Source organism: Ambystoma mexicanum, chromosome 13 (assembly GCF_040938575.1).
Source record: "Ambystoma mexicanum isolate Mex_15411 chromosome 13, UKY_AmexF1_1, whole genome shotgun sequence".
NCBI classification, from domain to species: Eukaryota; Metazoa; Chordata; class Amphibia; order Caudata; family Ambystomatidae; genus Ambystoma; species Ambystoma mexicanum.
The window spans coordinates 435,908,800-435,932,989 of record NC_090938.1 but is presented as its reverse complement, the minus strand read 5'-3'; the positions used below and the strand labels follow the sequence as shown (position 1 = coordinate 435,932,989).

Genomic DNA, 24,190 nt, shown 5'->3' with positions numbered 1-24,190 from the left:
AGGAACAAGGGTGTTGACTCTCTCCAATGTAGCACAAGAGTTGTGGACATTGGCCTTCAAACATCAGACAAGAATGTGTGCATAACACCCATGAGGGGTAAATAGCATTAATGCAGACCGCTTCAACAGGAGTGTCCTGGAAATTCATTAATCAGAAGTGGATTAGGACAAGGGGTGTATCGAATAGCAGATTTAGGCATTTGGCCGAATACCGAATACTTGAACAAGTATTCGTCCGGACCCGAATATGGATCCAAATAGTTGCATTTTTAATAAATAAAGTTATGTAGACAAGAAAAACCGTGAAAGGAATACATTATCAGAAAAGAAACTGTTCAATAACAGCACAGTTTGGATTTTTTGTGCATTAATAGGTGTTGCTTGTTCGGCAGGGCCCAAGTAACTAACACTAGCCCAAAAGGTTATCATCTATGTAATCACTGTGAGGGGAGACTGGGATGTGCCTACTTGTACTTTCAAATGTTGCATTTGGGCCTGCCCATCTTTAGCCTTCTGGCTCTAGCAGGGCACTGAAAGGAGTCATCACAACTCCAATTACTTAAACATTTAAATATTAGACTAGGCCCTGCTTATAACAAAGAAACAACTTAGAGCACTTTCCCAGTCTTTCCAAATGTAATCCAAGCCCCCTTAAATAAACGTGGAAGCCCACTTTGCGAAATAGTGTTCCTTGCCTAGTGTGCTGAGAGCCCAGTAGATGCATGCTTGTCTCCCCTTTCGTTCTGCAGGGTGTGCCCTGAAGGCGACATTATGGGCACTGCGGGTGGTGGAGACTGGCGAGAGGAGGGAGAGAGTCCTGCTTTCAGTGCTGTGCCAGCCCCTTCTACCTTTTGTGCAAAGCACATTGACAAAAGGAGCTAGGCCGAGGGCAGATAATTCACACTTTTAGAAAAGGCCCCGAAAGAGACATCATGGGCACTGCAGTGCGGGTGGTGGAGAGAGGAGGGAGAGCGCTGCTTTCCGCTCACCTTTGAGGTCTGGCTCAGAGTGGAGACGGCAAACTGCATGCTCCCACATTTCCAGTCAGTGCAGCGCTGGTGTACACAACTGCTGCGTGATGAAAAGGCACATTTTGAGGACTTATTGTCAAATGTTTCCACCCAAACACAGCACAGGGACAATCGACTGATAACATCACAAGCATTCACAACTATGCCTGGCTTTAGCCAGACAACTTTTGTGATGTCAACAAAACCCACACCTCTGCCCCGAACCATAACCAAATCATTGCCTCAGTAAAGTGCACACCTCAAGTAACACGGAGGATACTGAACTAAGTAAGCTTTTCAAATAACAGAGCAACTTGCAGCTGTGGATCTCCCCAAAGAACAAGACCAGTGGAATGGAATGGGGTGGGGTGTTACAGGGTCCCCATGTTCAGTTGAAGGCATGATACTATAAGGCTTCAACAACCGCTCTTCGGGCTCACTAGCATCTGGTGTTTAAAACCATAATTTATGGATCATGGACTGCGGTGAGTAAAATGTATATATTCGTATAGGATAGCTCAATGGGTTCGTGCGCTGCAACTGAAAGGGCCCGAATGCAAATCTCGGTGTGACTGTCGCCCTTTAATTTTTCTCAGGTTGAGAAACTGAGTAATCATAGTGATTTTATTCAATGGGGCGGGCAGGTGAAAGGAGGAGTCGGCTCGCCAGAAATCACGTGTGTCTGACTCTTGTACATTATATAAAGACGTCGGAAGCAGGCGTATGAACCCGCAGATCGCTTTTGCTTGTTTCAACACCCTACCTTTGCAAACAAAAGTGAGGATAAGTGCCCCACTCAGGTGTATCTCTCCAGCTGTAACAGGCCTGGGTGCTTCTCATGCAGCTGCCGGAAAGTGTGAATACATCTTCAATGGCCAGGGAATACAATTCCTAATTATTGCAGCAGTTAGGGGAAGAATCAGTAACGATGCGCCATATAAAAAGTGATCACATTATCAAATATACCAAAGGCATTCACAAACCCAAAATGCAAAATCTAACAAATTAAAAAGGAGGACTACACATGAATTTCGCTTTGGTTTAGATGCCAGGCAAGATGGCATTTGCAGCCAGAACACCAAGTGTAAACACAAGTACTTATTTTTTAGAAAGCTGCCATCTTTTGCATTGCAGTCCTGCAAAAAGGAACGTTATTTTCACCACAAAGACCCCATGATGGTGCATCGAGGAATACGGTACATAAATTACACTTCAAGCACTCGGAGGAGGTGTGTTAACAGCTGCTCTGATTTATGTAAGCTGCTAACAGGATTCCCGAGTAATGTAACACTAACGGACCGTACCCATAGCGAGAGCGACACTCTCAGTCATGACCTCACAAAAGATCGCAATTACATGCAGAGCATGCAGCTGCCTCTCTCGAGGTGTATGTATGGCTGCCCTACTCATTCAGCTCTGTTCATAGACAATGTGTGTGCCCGCACGTCAGGCACACAATGGACCTGCTGCTGCCCTAAAAAGCAGCCCTGCTCTTGAGGCCAGCCAGTAACTGCCAGATCTTGCTGCCAATGCCACACATCCCTCACACCCGCCAACGAAGAAAGTCTAGGGGTGTAACTTCGGCTATGAGTAAGTATTAGGGTAAGCATTCAGTCGAAACCGAACAACTGCTTTTTGGCCGGATACTTACTTGTAGCTGAGTTTCGGTACACCCCTAATTAGGACACAGTGGACTGGCTGGTTATGAAGTGAGGGTATGCTGACCCCTTTTGTACAGCAACCAATGCCAAATGCTTGGCATTCGCTTCAAGATTTACTCAGAATGGGTCATTGAGAGGGGGGGGGGGTTACATTATCAATGGACTGAAATATGTTTATTTAGATGTTCCGTATACGGCCACTGGTGACACAAGTTATTTGGAATTTGAAGACAGGACAATCTTGATAGCTTTGATGTGTGTGAGACAGTTCTAGTACTCAGATCTCCTGGCACTGTTCATAGCAGGCCAAATGTTAGCAGAGCACACCTAGCGCTGTTCACAATACAAGACAGTGCTGTCCCACACCATAAAACGGCCTCCTGTAAATCAGCAGCCTGGATATTGATGTGTTAAAAAAATAAAACATACTTCAGCAATTGCAGAATTTTATGCGTCTTGTGTAAAGGTACATACTTGAACACATATCTACTAGTTACTTACCTGTGGCAACGTTCTTTCGATTGGATGTTCCTCCCACGTATTCCTCATCATCTTATCATGAAATATCTTTACAGCTTCAGCTGCTTTGGACATTTTTTTCAACATGGGGTGCTGTGTGCCATGTCGTCTAGTCGATATCCCTTGAAGGCCTTAGTTCGTCTGTTGACAGCATCATTAGTATAAATAGCGTACACAGCGCGCACCCGCTGGCTTCAGTTCTGTTTTTCAGCCTCCTGTACATGAATTACCAGGCGTACCATAGACCCGTAGGCTTCAAGAAAGTGCAAAGTGTAAAGACACGTAAAATTCTACAGTGGGATAGGCTGGGAGGGGTGATGAGGAATACATGAGAAGAACATCCAATCGAAATAACGTTTCCACGGTAAGTAACTTGTTTTTCGAATGAATTGTGTCCTCCCACATATTCCTCATCTTATGATCGACTCCCAAAGCAGTAATAATTTGGTGGAGTATGAATTTTACTTCGTCCTTAACTGCTATCATGGACTGAATGAAGGACCGCTTTCCCAAATTGTCCTTCTTGATTGGAAGATGAATACAAGCAGTAATGTTTTACAAGTGTGAACAGACGACCAAGTGGCCTCTGCACATATGTCTTTTACGGGAACACCTCTCTGAAGAGCAGCAGAGGTTGCCATGCCCTAGTGGAATGTGCTTTCAAGCCTTCCGGTGGGTCTTTGCCCGTTAACCTGTTACATTCCCCAATAGCCAGGATGATCCATCTGCATAGGGTCTGTTTTTTTGAAGCTAAACCCAATTTAGGACTTGTATAGCCAATGAACAATTGGTCATTTTGACGATTTTTTGACATTCTTGATATATAAAAGCTGAGAGCCCTTTATGGGTCCAGCCTATATAATATTTCCTCCTCCTTTCCAGGACGAGGAGGTGGGTAGAACGTTGGCAAAATTATATTTGGTGACAAGTGGAAGTTGGAGACTACCTTTGGTAGAAAAGAAGGTTTCACCCTTAGAACAACCTTGTCTTTATAGAAAACAGTGTGTGGACGTTTACAGGAAAGGGCCTGCAACTTGCTTACCCTGCGGGCTCATGTTATTGCTATTAGGAAAACCGTTTTCAAAGTTAATAGTCTTAATGAGCATGAGTGTATTGGCTGAAAAGGAATGCATGTTAGAAATTTTAACACCAGGTTAAGATCCCATGTAGGGATTTGGAATTGAATGGGTGGAAATAGATTAGTAAGACCCTTTAGGAATTGAACACTTAGAGGGATTTTAAAATATGAATCCTCCTCTGAAGAGCGCTTGAAAATAGACAGCCCCACCAGATAACCTTTAATTGTTCCAATCTGGAGCCCCAGATTCGTCAAATGTAACAAAAAGGAAAGCACCATAGTTGTTTCACAAAGAAAAGGATCCACATTCTCATCCCTGCACCAACTACTAAACTTGTTCCAACGGCAGCGGTACAAAGATTTCCATTATGTCATCTGGGAGGTCCCAATCCTTATATATCAACCTCTCAAAAAAACAATCCCTGAAGGTTGAGAGTCTTGACCTCCGGATAGAGAACCCAACCCTCCTCTCGGGTACCATGTTCTCCTGGCCCAATCTGGGGCAATTAGGATCATTGATCTCCTGAACTTTCTCAACCTCTTGATCACGTGAGGAATGATGGGGACAGGAGGAAACGCGTAAAGGAGTGGAAACTCTCAGTCCACTACGAATGTGTCCCCTGGAGCTCCTCTTGGGGGAAATTCCCTGGAGCAGTACAGTTCACATTTCCTGTTGACACTGGTCATGAACAGATCCACTTGAGGGGTTCCCCAAATGGTAAAGATCTTTTGAAGGACTTCCCGAGCTAGTTCACACTTGTGAGAGACTGTGCTCTGCCTTCTCAGAGCATCTGCTAACGTGTTCTCCTCTCCGTCTAGCTGAACGGCTGATATGTAGATTCCTTCTTGAATTGCCCAGAACCAGAGCTGCATTGCCTCTCTGCGCAGTGATAGTGACCCTACACCTCCTCTCATGTTGAGGTAGTACATCGCCACTGTGTTGTCCGTCATTATCAGAACATTCTTTCCCCATACAGAGAGCAGAAAGGCCTTCAGCGCTAGTCTGATTGCTTAGCTCCAAAAGGTTGATGTGTAGGTTGGACTCCGATGGAGACCAACGACCGCTGATTGTGTGAGTGAGACGTCCGTCACTACTGTTATTTCGGCCATGGCTGCCAAAAGGATTCTCCCTGCAGAATGTTGTCCTCGCAAGTCCACCACAGAACCTGAAGAGGGTCTGACATCCTGCCTGAGAATTTGGTAACCATCTGCAGAATGTGTTGAGCCCTCACCTTGGGTGGTAATGCTTTTCCTGAGGAAACATCCAGGACTGCTCCAATGAACTGGAGTCTTTGAGATGGTATCATGTGGAACTTCTTGTAATTGATGGGGAAGCCCAGTCTGTGGAGAGAGTGGCAGATTACGCTGAGATCTTCTTAGGGCTTGTTTGGGTGAACATGCCCTGATTAGCCAATCATCCAGCTAGGGGTAGAAGTGAATCCCCCTTCTCCTGAGACTAGCTGCCATCACTGCCATCAACTTGGTGAAAACCCTCGGGCAGAGGTCAGCCCGAATGCCAGAACTCGAAATTGATATTGACCCACCAACCGCAAACCCGTGTTCCTCTTTGCTAGAAGTACCTGTTATATAGCTCCTTTCTCTAACAGGGTCAAGATTTCCTTTATAAGGAGCGGATCAGGAACCTTGAAAAAGCTATTTCCTGGTGGATGATCCTGAGGCCTTTTTAGAAGGGGAAGGCAGTAACCCTGGAATACTATTTCCAATGCCCATGAATCTGAAGTAATACCCCGCCATTCTTTCAGATGCTGTGAGAGTCTGCCTCCCACAGGGGTTTTGTCGACTAAGGCCTCAGAGAGGTTTTGAGGTGGTTTATGGTAAAGTAGCCTCTGCCTGGGCGGTTTTAGCACCTCCTCTTCCCCATCCACTCTGGGGGAAATCTTCTCTGACCTCTTTGATTCGACAGTCCTCTCCTTCTTCCAACTGAGGAGTAATAGCGAAATGACCTGACCCTCCAAGCTGTACCAATGGGGCGAATTTGTGGCTGTCTTATTGTTGCGCCAAGGGATTTGGCTGCTGCTTTGGCGGTCTGCAACTTCTCCAGGCTCTCATCAGCCTTGCTGACAAATAAATGTGTTCCGTCAAAGGGCATGTTAAGAAGTCTAGACTGCACAACCAGACTTACTCAAGTCTGAACCTCTCCCACCCAGCAAGTGAGGCCGATTTGGTTGGGCAAGAGACCCGCTCCAGGGAGGAACTTGACGACGAAGCTGGCAATCTGTGGCACCTTTAGTTCAACTGCTGTGAGGATGAAGACGAGTGGTGTGAGCCACTGCGTGATCTGGACCTTTTAGCTTTTTTCCGACCAAGAGAGTTGTTGCTTTTTCAATGGGGTTGTCTAAGGGGAGTTATGAGGGAACTTCCCTCTACGCTCTTTCAGGGCTTTCGCTGTCATGGATAGGCAGCACCCACGCTCCTATGTTAAATGAGTGGATCCTAAGCACCACAGACATACCCGATGGGGGTCCGTAAGGGATATTTTCGCTGCGCAGTTGTCACCTCTTTGAACCCTGATCTCTGAGTCGATGATGCTGATGCCATTTTTACTAAATACGAAAGGTTTCTTGTCAAGGAACGGAAGTGCGCCGATCTTTCTGAAGCGATAGCTCTCGCAGACAAATTGAACTGAAGCCAACGGTCGATGACGTTGACACCGAGACAGATACTCTCAAGGCAAATTGAGTCGACAGCCATCGACGCGCAGCACCCGTGTTGGGAAATGTTTCCAAAGCAGCTGAAGCTGGATATGGAGATATCATAAGAAGAGAAATACGTGGGAGGACACACTACATTCGATAAAAGGGATTTGCTGTGCAAACAAGGTTTTGGTCCCATTCCAGATGTATTGACACCCCTTGTTGTGGAAAAAAGCTAATAGAAAAGAAGTACAGCAGTCACTACAATAAGTAATTTTACCTTATGCAAACAAAGTACAGTTCTTGTCATCAACATTTAAAATATCAGCCCACACAGGATGCACCAGTGCCCTAATACAATAACCTTCACCTCAGCGAGTGACATATGGCTGATATATTTCTTTTTTTACACCATCAATAGGCCCGAAGCAGAACTAATGACACCTCTCCATAATATAACCCTAGATGGAAATTGTGCCTTCCTTCTGAAAGGTTTTCTTGGAGCTGAGTGAATGATGATGTATGATGATATGTTAATGCTCATCTATGCTTCCACGGACCGCAAGGTTACTTCATTGGTTGGGAAGTAGTTTGGATGCTCGCATGCTGAAAAGAGAGCAGCCCTCTGGGCTAGGTTCAAGCATCCCCTTGCATGTTGCAGGGGAGAGGGTACCAATGAGAGAGAAGGTTACTAGGGCTGGAGTGGTTGAGAGGGGGCTTTTTCTATGAAAAGAATAAAGCGAGGACTAGTTTAAGAGTGTACATTCGAATTTGATATTATAAATATTTATTTCATAACCATTGCTTCATAAAGACATCAGCAGCATATATACTAAAATCATCATCAATGTATCATTGTTACAATAACATCAAGCAAGACCCGAAAATACATACATCTACGTGGTTCACAGTTTGGCATGTAAATACAATAGTTAAGTTAAAGAAAAAAGAAGAGAGGACTAGGTTCCTCAGCGCTCTGCCACGAATACAAATTGTTGCTTTAAAGTTCTAAAAAAAAAGGTAAATACAAAGGCAATAGCATGAGTTGAATGTATTTCCTTTGAATCAACAAGTGTTTCAAGCCTAGCTCTTCTTCAAGGCTCAAGATACAGTGTGATCATTCAAAGTTCAATTGATTGTCATTATAAATCAGATGTGTGACCATGTGGTGTTAGTAAACTTATTAGATGCATACTATTTAAAAAATAAAATGAAAAACCAAGAGTTATATCAAAGAAACAATGAGTTGATTAACCAAATAATAAAGACCAAACCCATCACACATCAACATTCAACTGAGGAAAAGCATAAAGACAAAATAAATAAATGTAAAGAATTGTTGAAACACAGTTAGGTATGATCCTTAAAAACTCATATATATTTACATTATATATATATATATATATATATACATATATATATATATATATATATATATATATATATATATATATATATATATATATATATATATATATTACTAGTGGTACCACCCGGTTTTGCCCGGACCTGTAGCTGACATGCACGTGGGGGTCTGCTACAGCCTTCTGTATGTTTTATTGTGTCCTAACTTCCTATTTTTGAAAAATCGCAATCTCCCGAAATCGCCTATACTGAAAGCACGGGGCCGGACCACGCTCAAACCCCGTGCAGGGCAAATGGGTGGGGTTGGTCAAATGTCACTATCGCCAGTACACCCCAGACTGGTATGCTGACCTTGAGCCAACATTTCAGCCCACCAACTATTGCAGGGCTGGAGCCAGCAATCGCAAAATCAGCAACCTCCCGAAATCGCCTATACTGAAAGCACAGGGCAGGACCCCGACTTGTGCACGGCGAAAGGGTGGGGATTGGTCAGACTTCACTATTGCCAGTACACCCCAGACTGGTATGCCAACCTTGGGCCAACATTTTAGCCCACCAACTGTTATGGGGCTGGAGCCAAACCCGAACATACAAACAAACTTTCCCAAATATATATATAGATTAGTCTTTGTTGAGAACCCCGCCCCAATGTGCCGCCGTAGAGTGCGCCAATACCTTGCCCTTAAGTCATTAGATTGTCAGTTAATAAAGACTCAGTCATGCCGCCGTTTAGTTCGGCTAGGCTTCTGCCACCTACAATATGAACAATGTTGTTAAAGTTGGGTGCAAAACGTATACTATCTATGAAACTCTAATTTGTACATACCCTCCGGCCATCCCACTAAATGTGTCTCTAAGCGAGTTCTATATGTATACAGTGTAGCAAATACTGAACAAGTTCTATGCAAAATAAACATTCATCTTGGGCACTCATGAATTTTTACATGTTGCTGTTTGTATCCAATTCTGTGGATTCCAAAAAGGGTTAGCGCAAACAGAATAATCAACTAATTGTGAAGACAATAGTAGAACACGCGGATGGGGACCACACAAAAAGATGGGTAAAAATGTACCTTGTGCAAGTTTGTTCTTTATTGGCACTGGGTATGCTTGCTAACACTCCCGGGAGATTGTACTGATTTCTGTTAAGGATATGCGCATGTTAACGCAAGTTTAAGTGGTGTCCCCTGCGAGTGATAATGAAATCATATTATTCATGAGAAAACAAATCTATTGCAATCTCTCTCGTAACAAGATTTCGGAGGCTTGTGGATCTGCTTAGATCACATGCTATGCATAGGCCAACATCTAGTGGGAGTCATGGAGAATTACATGATTTGTTTTCGAAACAGGAAAAGGGATGTAGATTGGGCGTGTCAGTAATACTATCCCTAGTGTGACATCTTTAGTACCTATGGTCCTTCACGTGTCAATGTCCCTCAGATTGTTTCTTTCCGCCATCGTAGTCGGACGCTAGTTTGCAGAGTTCTTCAGGCTAATGACTTTGATTAGAAAAAGTTTTATAGAATGTCTTACTATTCTTTCGCTAACCGCACATCGTCCGCTGCAAGATCATCTGCAGCGGATTTTGCCAGACAGAGCCATCATCGACGACGACCGAATAATCATCTTGACGAACATTGACCTCGGCCTACACAGGCATCACCGGGCCTCGGCCCATCACAGTAGGGAGTGTGTGGGGAGGCTATACTTTCTTCTTCTTGTAGAGAATGCCTAATCTTTTCCCCTCATTTCCTTCTCTTCGCAACACTGCTTTTTCCACTAATCATCGAAAATACACCTTTTTATGTTTTGTCCATCCTGCAATAGGAAGTACCCTTGGGTAGACAGACACAGGGTGTGTAACCACTGTCTCCCATGGGATCACCCCAACAAGAACTGCAAATCCTGCAAAATCTTTCAACCAAAGACATAGAAGGACCATAGAACAAAACACTGGGCCGCCCACAACATGCAAGCCAAGGCCTCCATTGACGTGGAGGGAGCTTCCAGTAATGGCAGCGTCAGTGCCCTAAGTGATGCCGAGGGCAAATGGGATTCCACAGACTCCCACGTGTGATTTCCCCCCCCCGAGTCCATTATAGAGGCCGGCGGTCCTGTTATGGAGACTACAGCGAAAAGCATGTGTCTAAAGGAGCTTTGACGGCCCCTTCCAGTACCTCTAAAATGTGAGAACTCATTAAGAGGCACGTCCCGGGCCTCTTTAAAAATCTAAGATGATGAAATCTGCAAACAATGTGACGCCTCTACTGTAGAAGCCCTCCAATTCCCAAGATAGTTACTCCTCTAAATATAAGGACACCCCCTCACCCTTAGATACTCTTTCAGGGAGAATGCACCACAAGAAGCCTACACCCTTACAGGACACTCCTACTTCGGTATTTCTATTTCCAAAGTCATCTGAGTGGACCCCAGAGAGCTTCAATAGGGTCATGAGGAAGATGTTCTCTTTTGTAGACTTCTTGGACCGGCACCCTGAAGAACTGTTTAACCTTCAGGGCCCATCACACAAAGTAGCGGCTAGGGATGAACCAGCAGCCAAGAAGGCATACCTGGACTCTTTTCAACCCATCACCTTCCCCCAGAGCCAGGCTACCCCACTGGTCCCCCTCTCAGAACTTATATGTTGCAGACACCGCAGGTTCACTTGATCCTGGCTCTCAAAGAGATCAAGGGGATCAGTATGACCAGGACCAAGGTGACCAAGACCAATATTACAATGATAATGATGACGACGCCTACGTCATCCAGTCACTAGATCATCAAGATCAACCAGTGGCTGACTTCCCAGTCGACAACCAGCTCCAATATAATGAGCTGCACCTCAAGGCCGCAGAACATTGCAACATAGACAACCGCGAGAGGAGGCCCAAGTTGATAAAGACTTGGTGGAGGGCATTCTTGGAGACGAGAAGTCTGCAACCCAATCCATTCCCCTCCTGCAAATTATTCAGAGACACATTCAACCTTCTCTCCTAACGCCAAACCTTACTCAAGCAGTCAATCCCTGCATCGAGAAGGCGTTCAGACCAGCCCCTGACGACCCTCTATACATCAGGGGTCAGCTGAAACCCAACTCCCTGGGTGGTTAACACAACTAGAAAAAGGGCAGGCATACATCTAGCCTCTGCAGAGACTCCTCTAGATAAAGAAAGTAAAAAGATGAACAAGTTACTTACCAACTGTAACGTTCTGCGCGTCAGTGACTGTCGAGTCGTAGTCCATCAAAGGCCTTCGTCTCGACGTCAATGTCATCACTGGTATAAATAGACAAAGATAAGGAATACGTGGGAGGACACAATCCATTCGAATTACACTTTGGGCAGAAAGGTGGCTTCCTCGGCTACCATTTTGGCTGGCTACAGTTGCCATAAGTGAGACAAACTGCAACTACAAATTGAGGCAGTCACAGAGCCCCTAAAATCTCAGCTCCTAAAGACGGTAACCGAAGGCAGGCAGGTGGCCAACTGCAGCCTAAAAAAACACCTGGATGCCGCGGACAATGCAGGCCTTATGATAGCTGAAGGCACGTTCATTAAGCGGCATGCCTGGCTTAGGCAATCGGGTTACTCAACATGTCTATTGAACCTAAAGCACTGTTTGGTAAAGCGGTTGAGGATGCCCTTAAAAGCACGAAAGAAGAGTATGACACTCTAAAATCTCTTGGGTAGCTGTCCAACAAGCTGTTTGTGCAGAGGGGGTCTTTCAACACAAGACGGTTCCATGGGCAGGGCCCACAACGCTCCTCCAGTTAGGGGCAAAGTACCCAATCTACATCATGGGGCACCATGCAGGGACAATCTTCTACCTCCATTTTTCAAAGAAGCTAAAAAGATCAAGGAGCAGGGGTAGGGCATTCTCTGCAAGGGACTCCACCCCTCCCAAACAATGACAGCCCGCTCCAGGTCCCCTCCCATGACACTCCAGTGGGAGGTCGCATCTCACACTTCATCCATGCATGGGAGGGGATCACCTCAGGCAAGTGGGTGTTATCCACCGTGGTGGGGCGGATACTGTATAATACTTCTAGAAAAACCATCCAACCACCCGCCTCAACAAAGAAAATGAACACAAGAGGAAAAACGCATACTACTGGAGGAGGTGAAATCACTGCTGAAAAAGGACGCAATAGAAATCGTCCCAGCAAACCAGGGTATTTATTCAACGTACTTCCTTGTGCCAAACAAAGACCTAACTATGCGCCCAGTACTAGACCTGCGCCCAGCAAACACGCATGTCAAGCCACAAAAATGTCGCATTACAGCCCTTCAGGAAGTGATTCCCCATCTAAAGGAGGGGCACCTCATGGCAACATCGAATATGAAAGATGCATACTTCATATTTCTATGTTCCCAGCGCACAGAAAATACCTGCGATTCCAGATAGCGAGGGAACACTACCAATTCATGGTGCTCCCCTTCGGCACAGCCTCGGCTCCAAGGGTGTTCACAAAAGTGCAGAGAGTCCATCCCTGTGTATCTAGACAATTGGCTGATAACAGGGGAGACCCCTCAAATTTGCAAATTCAATACCCAGAGAACAATCAACCTTCTGTTCCAATTGGGTTTCTACATCAACGGAAAAAAACAAGTCTTGTACCCAGTCAAACAAAACAATTCCTGGGTGCAATTAAAAGACAAAGGAAGGTCTGGTCTTTGCCTCAAATGAAAGCGTTTGGAACATGCTGATAAAAATACCTCACTATCTAGCCGGTTGCCAGATAACCGTACGCAAAGCAATGCCCCTGCTCGGGATGATGGCCTCATGCATCTACCTATTTCCAAACACGTGGCTGCGCCTGCGCCCAGTGCAAGAGTGGTTATCAAAACAACGGTCTCAGGCAAGAGGACAATGGGATGACCTAGAGGTTGTTTCACTAACCCTGGTACAGGCTCTTTGCTGGTGGTCCAGAGACAATTTATTGAAAGGAAAACCCTTTCGCAATCCACCAACTCAAGCGATACTAACGACAGACGCCTCACTCTCCAGATGGGGAGCCCATTTTCTTCAGGCAGAGCTCATGGGCAGTGGACACGCACCACATCCCAAAACCACATCAACCTTCTAGAACTTCTAGCAGTTCTCAAGGATCTGAAATCCTTTCAGCTGCATCTACTAGGTCAGACAGTACACGTCCTCACAGACAGCACCACTGCCATGTTCTACCTAAACAAGCAGGGAGGCACACACTCTCTCCAAGTCTGTCCAGAGGGTCCCAACAAATTTGGAAATAGGCACTCAAGCGGAACATGCTCCTAGTTTCTCAACACAATCATGGAAACTCAATGATCTAACAGATTCTCTGAGCAGAAATCCTCTTCCAGAAGAACATGAGTGACAGCTCAACAAATATATTCTAAACAAAGTCTTTTCCCTGTGGGGTTATACCCCTTTAGACCTGTTCGCTACAAGCCAAAATAAACAATGGGCAGACTTTGCATCCAGGTTGCCCCAACTATGGTCCAAGGGGAACGCCCTGTGGATGAGTTGATCAGGGAAATTTGCTTACGCTTTTCACCTGACACCACTCCTCAGTAGAATAATGCACAAGATGCACCAGGAACAAGCCACACTAATCCTGATAGCTCCAATGTGGGCAGGACAACCATGGTTTCCACACCGTCTCAAATGGGTGATGTGCAAACCAACCAAAACAAAGCCTCTAAGCAAACAGACCAACTCTTTGTTTCCATTGCAACTGGCAGGGAAGGTGATGACATTTGAAAAAACGCTATCTCCACTTGGATAGTCAAGTGCATACAACTATGCTATTCATTATCAAAAAAGACCCTACCTTTCACACCAAGAGCCCACTCTACAAATGTCCCCCTAGACGGTATTTGCAAAGCAGCTACTTGGAGTTCTGTATATAACTTTACTCAGCACTACTGCATTGACACACATTCTAAAGCAGATTCACAGGCGGGACAAGCGGTGCTAAAACATCTATTTGCTGCTGTACCTTCTCACAACCCACCTCCTTCTCCAGATACTGCTCGCTAATCTATGCATGTGATCTAAGCAGATCCACAAGCCTCAGGAGGGATACATTACTCAGCGTAATTGTATTTCTGATGATTTGATCTGCTTAGATTCACATGTTCCCAACCTTTCTCCCCTCCTGGAGTCGAGGGTGCATAGATGTTCTTGCTCCTTTGCTATTTTCTGCTTTATTACATATGTACTCACGCTACATTTCAATCTGAGGGACCTCGACGCTTTAAGGACCATGGGTACAATGATTGTCAGACTAGGGATAGTATTACTGACACACCCAGTAGACGTCCCTCTTCGAGTTTTGAAAAACAAATCATGGAATACTCCACGACTACCACTTGATGTCGGCCTACGCATAGCATGTGAATCTAAGCAGATACCAGCATCCGAAATACGATTACAGTGAGTAATGTATCCCATACATTACGACGCGTAATCCCTTACCTTTGAGATGGAGAGCCTTATTTCTGCAGCAGACAGTGGTCGTAGTGGCTAACGGGACACTTACTCCATTGCCTTTATTTATATTGCATTGACCGTGAAAAAAATCTATGAATAATGCCAAACATAGACAAAGGACTAAGGATAGAAAACAAAAACCAAGGCTACTATAATGCAGGGCGCCATCTTAGATTACAAGATATGCCCAAAATACATTATCTAAATACAACCAATGTACAAGTTACCATTGATACTCCATCTGATGGGTGGAATCAGACTGAATATAGTGTGTCAATTCGTGGGATCCAATAATAGATCACTTACGCTGATACCAAATCAATGTCTGGTCCTATGTCGGCCCTCTGTGGTATAAATTGTAGGTAACTGAAAGTAATTCAAAATAGGGAAATAATCCTGAATGGTGAAGATTCCTGATTGCTAATGCGGTCTTCACTGGACCTCTTTAGCATGCATAAAAGAGGTGTTTCCTAAAGAATAAACTGTGCCTAATGTGTTTTGTGGACTCACGGTAATGAATGCACCATGAAAATGGATTTTGGATAAGAATACTAATGTTGCACTGTGCGACCCATGTTAGATCGTAAAAGAATAATTTGATGACTATCATAATGAACGAAGAAGGGCATTGGTTGACTCATCCGGCACACGCCACAGAGTGCAGGCATGTCCCCAACAAAGGCCAGAAATGTTCTTCAAATTATGCCATTGATGACGGCTAACACATGTACACTTGACTTAAGACCAAGGTCTATACTCATTGAAATGAATATATGTCCAACGACAAAGGAGGTATATATAACTGAAGATGTAGACACATTTGAAAAAGTGGGATGTGTACAGCTGAGGACAACATAGTCATTGGAAGAGAAAATGGGGTTGCAGATATATAAGTAAAGCCTGAGAGATTAAATCAGAAATACGTTGAGTTCATTGTACTTATTCACGGCAAGTGTAGTTTCTTTCAATTCAAAGATAAACCAGGCTTTCTTTTTTCTCATCTGCAGTTCTCTGTTGTCACATCTTGGGTCTCGCTCAAATCTCCTTATTCCCGCAAAGCGTATGTTCTTCATATTTTCATTGCTGTGCTCCAGGATCCAGTGCTGTGCCAAAAGATAGTGGGTGTTTCCAGTGTATTGGATGGGTGTTTCCAGTGTATGGATGGGAGAGTGCTATAAGGAACCTAGTCATTTCTTCTTTTTTCTATAGTGTTCAATCATGGGGTTGTTAGGGAATCGCCTGAAATTCTGGGTTCCTCTGCAACCCCTGCATCACAGAAAGCTAACTACAAGCTCTCTGTTTTACAATAATTTAGTTAACCATGACTGCCCAATAGATTACAGATATTTAACATTTTGGTATATACTAAAATTAAGCATTTCATATGAATGCAGTAAAATTAGCATTTTACTGTATGCAAAAATCACCAAATTCATATACATGGAATAAAATAATCATGGCAGTATATGATAAAATCACCAAAGCATAATAAATAATCTTTTCGTTGGTCATTCATGGAAGCCAGCAAGAACATTACAATGTAATAAACATATGCCCATTTATAGTCTTAAATTGATGGAAACCCATGGCAGAACAAAGATGTGCCGATGCTTGGGGATTGCTTTTTAGGGAGCAGAATAGCACCACAAATCCCAGAATCTCATGTAGAGTCTAATAGATGAATAGAAAGAACTGCCATAGGGTTTTAATGACCATTTTAGTTACAGTTGAACAAAGTATGCCAGCACACTCCTTTACTAGTTGAGTTGGAATTCATCGCATAAGACAGGATGGTGAGATCTGTGGAGTAGAGCATCAGCTTGTTTGGGAAAATGGTTTTAAGAAGTAAAGGAGTGGATTACAGCGGTGAATAGTGTAGGGTTGGTTATATGGTTGGTATTTAAGGCCTATGGTGATGCTGTACCCAGCATTGGTGAGGAAGAATAAGAGTGGAGCAAAGATCTTGGGAGGTGGGATGGGTGATGCTATATAACTAAGATAGTGCAAGCTTTGAATTGCCATAAAGAGCTTCAGGATGCTGGGAGGGGCAATTTTGAAAGCTGTCTTGTGAGCATTATATTCAGGTGTGCAGTGTTATGGTCGCAGAAAGTGGTAAAGGTGGTGTTGTGAAGGATGTTCTCCACAAGAGTTCAGAATTTGTTTTAGGATAGCATGGCCTTGGCCCTCAACAAATATTGTGGTGGTTATTTTCATTGTTTTAAGACGAGGTTGAGTGCATTATCTGTCCAATCCTTAAGAATGGTGCTAAAACAACTGAGTGAAAGATTACGTCTTTGAGAGTGGGAATGAAACAAGGGGTGTTAGTATGTGGGCTCATACAATGTTCTTTTAATTGTGATGTGATGACTGATTTGGAGGTCGGGTCATATGTTTTAGATTCAGAGATATAACATCTGGTTGATTAGGAATGCCCAAAGTCCGAGAGAGTTTTGTGTGTGAACGTGTGTGGCATTGTAGTGAAGGTGGGGAAAGGTATGGTATGGTATGGTATGTATTCAAAGACATACTTTCAGCTTTGAAGGTAGGGTAGAGTGGAAGAATGATTACAGTTATGGTGGTCATGTGGATTATGTTTTCCCACCACCTTTTCAGGTGGGTTCATGCAGTCACCTGATGCAGCAGTCTTGTTGGGTCAGATGTTTTAAGGTGGAGCTGATCTACAGGGGCCAGCTAGGTTAATCACCTCTCAGTGCTCAAAAATCATTTGAGCCGCTATAAGCCTCAACGTTGAGGTATGGTAAATATGTTTAATTTCCTCAATATTCGCACACATATGGTAAAAGTATACTAAAACAATATTCTCCCTTGGTCTTATACCAGATTCAACTCCATGTCTGATATTGGCTTTCAGAGCAGGGAACATAGAATAATTACCTATAATAATTATAAATATAATAATTGTGCTTCTTACATCACTCTACCAATCCTCATGGGACGAAGTCAGTGAAAATAAAATAAGCAGTCTTTTCTGACATCTCAATTAACCAGTTTTAAAGATTATTTTGGTAGTGAGTAGGTTTCCTTCTGCTCTTTTTTCACCTCAGGTGTCTTAATTTGTAAACATCAACAGATACTATCATGTTTTGCCTCTGAAGAAGATCCTGTACTCTGGAGGGATCTAAACATCTTACGCTTGAGATTAATGGGATTTCCACACAATGAAAACAATTAAGACAACCTAGGAGTCTTCTGGACCCCTGCTGAATTGTTTTCTACACAACATTGTCTAATTTTTGTACATATTTTGGTGTTATGAGTATATTATTACGTTCATTGAGATATGTATGATGCTTACTGAGTCATGAATATACTATTATATGGGCTTTGAAAAATTACATATTGTCTTTTTATTTGTAAAGCCATCACCTATCTTTGTTAGATTATTTGTTTCTTAAGTACAATTACACGCTGTTCATTCACTTGTCTCTATACAGAAAACAGTATATGCTGAGTTGATTTATCAAAAATCATATAGGAAGTACACATTAAATAGTTTTCCTATGTTCTTACACAACTAATCACTGATTGAAGCCTATGTTTTTGTTGTATTGAGATTGACCCTTTGTCCAGTTGCATCAGTTTAATTAAGGGACCTCACTTTTGTTTAAGTTGCCAGGTAGGTTACGACATCCGCATATGCGTCAGTGCTACAAGGGCAGCATATCCCAATAAAGGAAGTGACAGGGTACTTCAGTGTCTGCAGTACATGGATTGAAAATAAAAATCCCAATGTCATTTGCTTGTTGCGCTCACGCTACTCCCTTATCACACCTGTGCAAAGACACAGCTCTTAATGTTTAGAGCACTTGATAGGGAATGTGATCAGGCTGGACAATCAGTGGGTTGAAGAGCATTAACTCTTAGCACTAGCGACAGAATTTCCATCAATCAAAACTGTGCAACTAACCTTTCACATCCTTGGGTAGCAGTGCACTGGATCTGATCACAAGAAGCAGTCTTAATGTTTTCAGGATGAGCACAATTGACATCCTTTTCCTTGGATAAAGTTTCCATGTCAATGTATAGATTTAAGACTGTTTTGTGGAATATCCAAGACGGTTAAGGATGATGTACTCTTCAAACATTTTTATCATCCTCAAAACTAATTCATAAATGTGTGCCCTTTCAAAAACACCTCAAGGTCTGATTTGTGTTAATTGGTAACGGCACACTCCTCTTTTCCCTTCTAAGTCAAGTATTCCTTTCCCAATCCAAGTGCTCTTAAAATCAATCCAAACAAATCATACAGGTACAACCTTTCGAGACATGGCCTTTGAATACTTACCACTGGCGGCACCTAAACAGAGGTAAACAAACGAAACAGATCCCTGGTTGTCGCCAGGATTTAAGAGGGGATACAACTTTCTGCTCCGTCCCTAAATGTGGATGAACATATATTTATGCATCCTAAGGAGAAAGGAGAAAAAAGCCTGCAATATGTCTTAAAATGACTAGCAGGGTTAATAGTATGTTTCATATTGATCTATTTTCAAAACCTATACTTTTCAGCCAGATAATTTACATTTGTGGTAACAACTCTTAACAAAGTAGATACATTTTAAATCAATGAAAGTAACTAAAACCATGCCTCAGTTGTGGTAGTTACAAAAGCAGGGTTGTGGGCATGTTGCACACATATCTTGAATATTGCAACTATCAACAGTCACGCAGGTACTTACATCAACAATGAGGAAGTCAAGCCAGCACCAAGCATTGGTGAAGTATATTTTGAAACCATATGCTGTCCATTTTAGAAGCATTTCAATGACAAACACATATGTGAACACTTTGTCAGCATATTCCAGGATTGTTTTTATAACTTGTCTCTGCTCGATGTAGATGTCCTCAAACGCCTGGGTAAAAGAGATAGGGAACTGTTCAATAATAATTCTAGAAAACCAATGGTTCATGTATAAACAGGTTCTACTAGCTGCTCCAGGCAAACTTCAATCTTCCTAATTCCTCCTTCATCAGAATATATTTGGACAAACCCACTATGCTACACATTAATCGTGCACATTTGTACAGCAGTTAATTCTACAACTTATACACTGGGGCAGAATGGACATAGGTCACAAGTGCACCTCCACAGGCTCTACTTCCTGTTAATGTTCATGTCATAGCTATCACACGTGCCATGATCTGAATGCCCTACTTCTGTAGACATTCACAAAGTATGGCCTCAAATGTCATGTACTCGTAACCTAAAAAAAGAGAAACCTGGAAGAGGTTCAGAATTGTATGTGCTAAGCGGCAAACATGCCTGTGCCTTAAGCAGGATTTTTGAGGAATGAAACACAAGGACTGAAAAAACTGTTGCTTTTTGTTAATTGTACAAATGCGCATTACCAGGATTGATTACATCATGTAAGCTCTTCTTTTTAGAATTGACTAAATGAATACATGTTGCCCTTTGCAATGTGTATGCAAATCATACTTGCTTCGTGAATGAGGAAACAAGCTTTGATTACTCCAATGCATATGAATTTAGCTAAGCATTAATGTATTCAACTACAACAGGAATGCAGCTTAAGATTTACCTATGTTCTACATGGATTTGGCAGTACATCTTTGGTCCGTCCTGCCAGTTGGAGACATGCAACACCTGCTACTTGAATGGTACAAAGCATTTTCCTGTCCTTAAACATGCAACTGCCTTTTAACCAGTCTCTTGTAAACCACCCGCAATGGATACCATCAGACCACTCAAACATGCTCCCACAAGCAATTCTGAGGAAAACTTCAGAATGCCCAGGACAACGTCAGATTTGATGGGAAACACAGAGAAGCTGCCCACCCATGTAATGATGAACTGATCATATTTCCCTGTATCATGAAGAGGAATCCCCAAAACACAGTAACATGTGCTTCTAGGAAGATGTATCCATCCAAAAACGATAAGGCAGGACTCTGGAATGCTGATCACAAAAGTAAAGAGAAACAAAAGACCTAACAATATGAAATATCCATAATTAAATGCATTCCAAATTTTCACCACAACTGAACAACCAATGCCCAGAACAAACCTTCCCAATTTACAAAGAACTACACAACCACAGAGCAATCACCAATGAGCCTAACCTATCCGTATGCAGGAGCTGGCAAAAAACCTGGCTAAATCCTTCCAGGAAAAAGTTATCTAAATTCCAGAAAACAAACCAGGAGCAAAGTAGATAATCAAAAGCCCAACAATAGAACACACTTTCGAGGACAGATTTGATACATTCAAGCCCATAAACACCCCAAAAATATCAACTGTTCAGTCCCTAAAGCCCTTATTATAACAATGATACCCAGACCTGGATACCCTTATCAAAGACAACATAATGATTTTAGCACCAGAACATACGTGGGTCAGTATGCTGTGATCAATGGGCTGGCCATAAAAGTGGAGAAAAGTAAGAAAATGGTATTTACCCCATCCAGGAAAAACTACAGCATTTACCCCTGCATGCTAAATGGATTAAAGTTGGAGAATGTTGATACCTACAAATATCTTGGTATCCATCTCCAGAGTAATTTAAAATGGGAGTATCATGTGAAAGAGATTAAGGGTAAACGTAATCAAGTTGTAAATGTGTTAAACAGATTTGTGTCAAGACAGAAAAGCATGTCATTTGAGACTGTACTACTTTTGTATTATATGAAAGATTGTTCCATCATATTCTATGGCATTGAAATTTGGGGACGAAATCTCCTATCATCCTTAAGACGCTATGAAGCAACAGTCTTGTGCAAATTGTTTGGTCTTCCGTCATCCTTATCAGTAGAATTGCTATACTTGGAGTTTGCATTACATATGATGTAATAAGGAAAAACATTTTGTTCTGTGACAAATTAATGAAATTTATGAACACTACTATGATTGGTGCCTTTGTAGAAGCTTTTTGTGCTCTTGAATCTCATCAGCCCGTAGGCACCCTGGGAAGATGATCCACACCCGCATGTATTGGCAATCTGGTTGGTGTGGTGTAAAAAAAGACCAGCTTAAAACATAAAATGCTTGAATGTAGTAGAGAACAGTATTTGATTAACTTTTATGCAGGAAAATATCATACTCTATTCTGCGATTACATCAGCATCAGAGAGGGCAAACCTAAATATATGATGGCATTTCCAAGTAGTGCGATAGCCAAGCAATATCTAAGGCTGAAATGTAATGTCAGCATAGCCCTACTGACCCAGGGAGCACGGATGGGCATACTGCGCAGTAGACGCTTATGCAGGCTGTGTGGTGGTGATCACATTGAAACGTTAGAACATTTGTTAATAGTATGTGAAAGTCTACCGAAAATCCAGTCAAAATACTTGAAAGCTTATAATAATATGATTAACTTTGATGACATACCTATGATATGGTCTGAATTTTAAAAAGGCTGTGACAATAACCACATTTTTCACCTTGTCAGATTATACTGGAAATGTGTTGAAATTATGACTATATTGGACATTGAGAAATGACTCAACTATTTTAATATTGAATTCCTATAAAGTGCATAATCTACGCAGACGACCTGGTCTTGATGGACAACACTCAGATCAGTCTCCAGCGGTTGCTTAGGAAACTCCACGAGTATCTCTTGTCTAACGATCTTGAGATAAATACAACCAAAACCAAGATACTTACAATCGGTCACCTGAATAATAAAGACAGGTCGTTCAGGTCGTCGGTTGATGGAGTAATTCTTAGCTCTGTCTCCTATATAAGGTATTTAGGAATCCAATTTAACAACTCAATATGCAAACAGCCGTGGAAATTCGATCTCAAAACCCGGATGACAAAGTTCGCATTGCAAGGTGCCAAGATTAACAAGGGCTACTGTAAATTTTCGCTGGTGCCTGTTTTGACTTTCTACCTTCAAAAGGTAGTTCCTGCCATAGCATTTGGCGCAGAGGCTGGATGGAACATCGATTAAGGCACTTGGCAGACACTGGAGGGTCGTTTTTGGCGTTGTGTCTTGAATCTGCCGCAGTCTGCCTCAACGACAATCTTAAGATATGAATTGTCATTAAACTCCCTTTACACCAGAGTTCTGTGGAAATCTCTTGTGGTAATGCAAACAATATTTGCACCCTTACTGATGCTGGCCTATCAGATCCTTGCAAAAGATAAAAATGGTTGCCAAGCCGGCCTAATAAATTCTTGGGTGCATCAACTTCATGAAATCCTACATGCAGCCGACCTAAAGATTTCAGAGCTAGTTCACCGCCCCCAATGTGCAAAGAAAAAGTTTGAGTCTTGGTCCTGGATAATCAACCAAGACAAAAGAGCTAAGATGCACTCTGCTATTGCCTTAGGTGTGAGTCGACACAAACTTAATGTTCAGCCTCGTTATCTCTTCCATAGTCCTTCACGACACCATAGAGCCCAATTCTTAGGATTGAGAATGAATCTCTTGGAGACGAAAGAAATCTTATGGCAAAGACGTGATAAGGCTGTGAAAGACTATCTTTGTCGCTTTTGTCGGCTTTCTATAGAGTCATCTAAACATCTATTAATTAGCTGTGTAGGCACTAGTAATCAGCGTTCCTTATATCTCGGGCAATATGCGCCCGTCGATGAGGACATGGAAGCCTGGTGGTCCACGATCACTTCAGGGAATGACATTAAATTGTCTTGTGTCGTCGTGGACAATATGAACTTCTTGTTAAAAATGTAGACTTAGAAAAACATCTTTTACATTGTTGGACATTGGAAGCAAAGAACCTTAACTTTAAAGGGCCAAATGGTCCATTGGATCAATTTTTTTTTTTTTAGAAGTTTAACAAGGAAACAAACTCAATTGCTTGGTAGAATGTTTGAAACAAAAGTTTAAATTATTTTTGTTTTTGAACTGCAGTTTTCAATAATAAAAATATTGAATTAATTGATGGTGTAACCCAATAAAAAAAAAGTAGGTACTATGTATTGGTTCTGAAACATGAAGTTTTGAAGTTGAAAACCATGTCTTACTTTTTGTTTTAATGTTATGTATTTATGTTGTATATGCAAAACTATTGTTATATGCATATTAAATAAATAAAGTGCATACTTATCTTTGCAGTAGCCTCTTCAGGAGACAATGCATCCCTACTTCTTTTAACTTCAAACCCTTTGCAGCATCCCATTGCTTGAAACGATCATGGAAATAGCGGATTTTCTCAAGAAAGTCTTCCTCTTGTCTTGTCCGTATAGATATAGTTAAGAAAAATAGTTTTTATCTGTGCCTGCAATTTGCTAAAATTGTATTTCTATTTCTTATGAGGATTTTTAAAAAAGGTACTCCGTTCTCATGGTCTTAAGGAAATGGGTACATTTGCTGGGTTAATAGTCAAAAATAAGTTGGGAGTATTGCATCTGCTTCTATGATGGCTTTCCAGCTGTCATCCACAATTGTTTCAGCTTAGCAAGTGGCCAGAAGGCAG

The 24,190-nt window shown here is 42.4% G+C and overlaps 1 protein-coding gene across 3 annotated transcripts in view; it reads right to left on the bottom strand.

Annotated features, from left to right (window-relative positions):
* Positions 1-24,190, bottom strand: part of LOC138521307 (sodium channel protein type 4 subunit alpha-like) — a 3,496,387-nt gene that overhangs the window by 662,654 nt on the left and 2,809,543 nt on the right. For all 3 annotated transcript variants that reach the window (XM_069634046.1, XM_069634045.1, XM_069634044.1), the window contains one exon: positions 19,465-19,638. In XM_069634046.1, the coding sequence (XP_069490147.1) occupies positions 19,465-19,638 (174 nt within the window). The remainder of the gene's footprint in view (positions 1-19,464; positions 19,639-24,190) is intronic.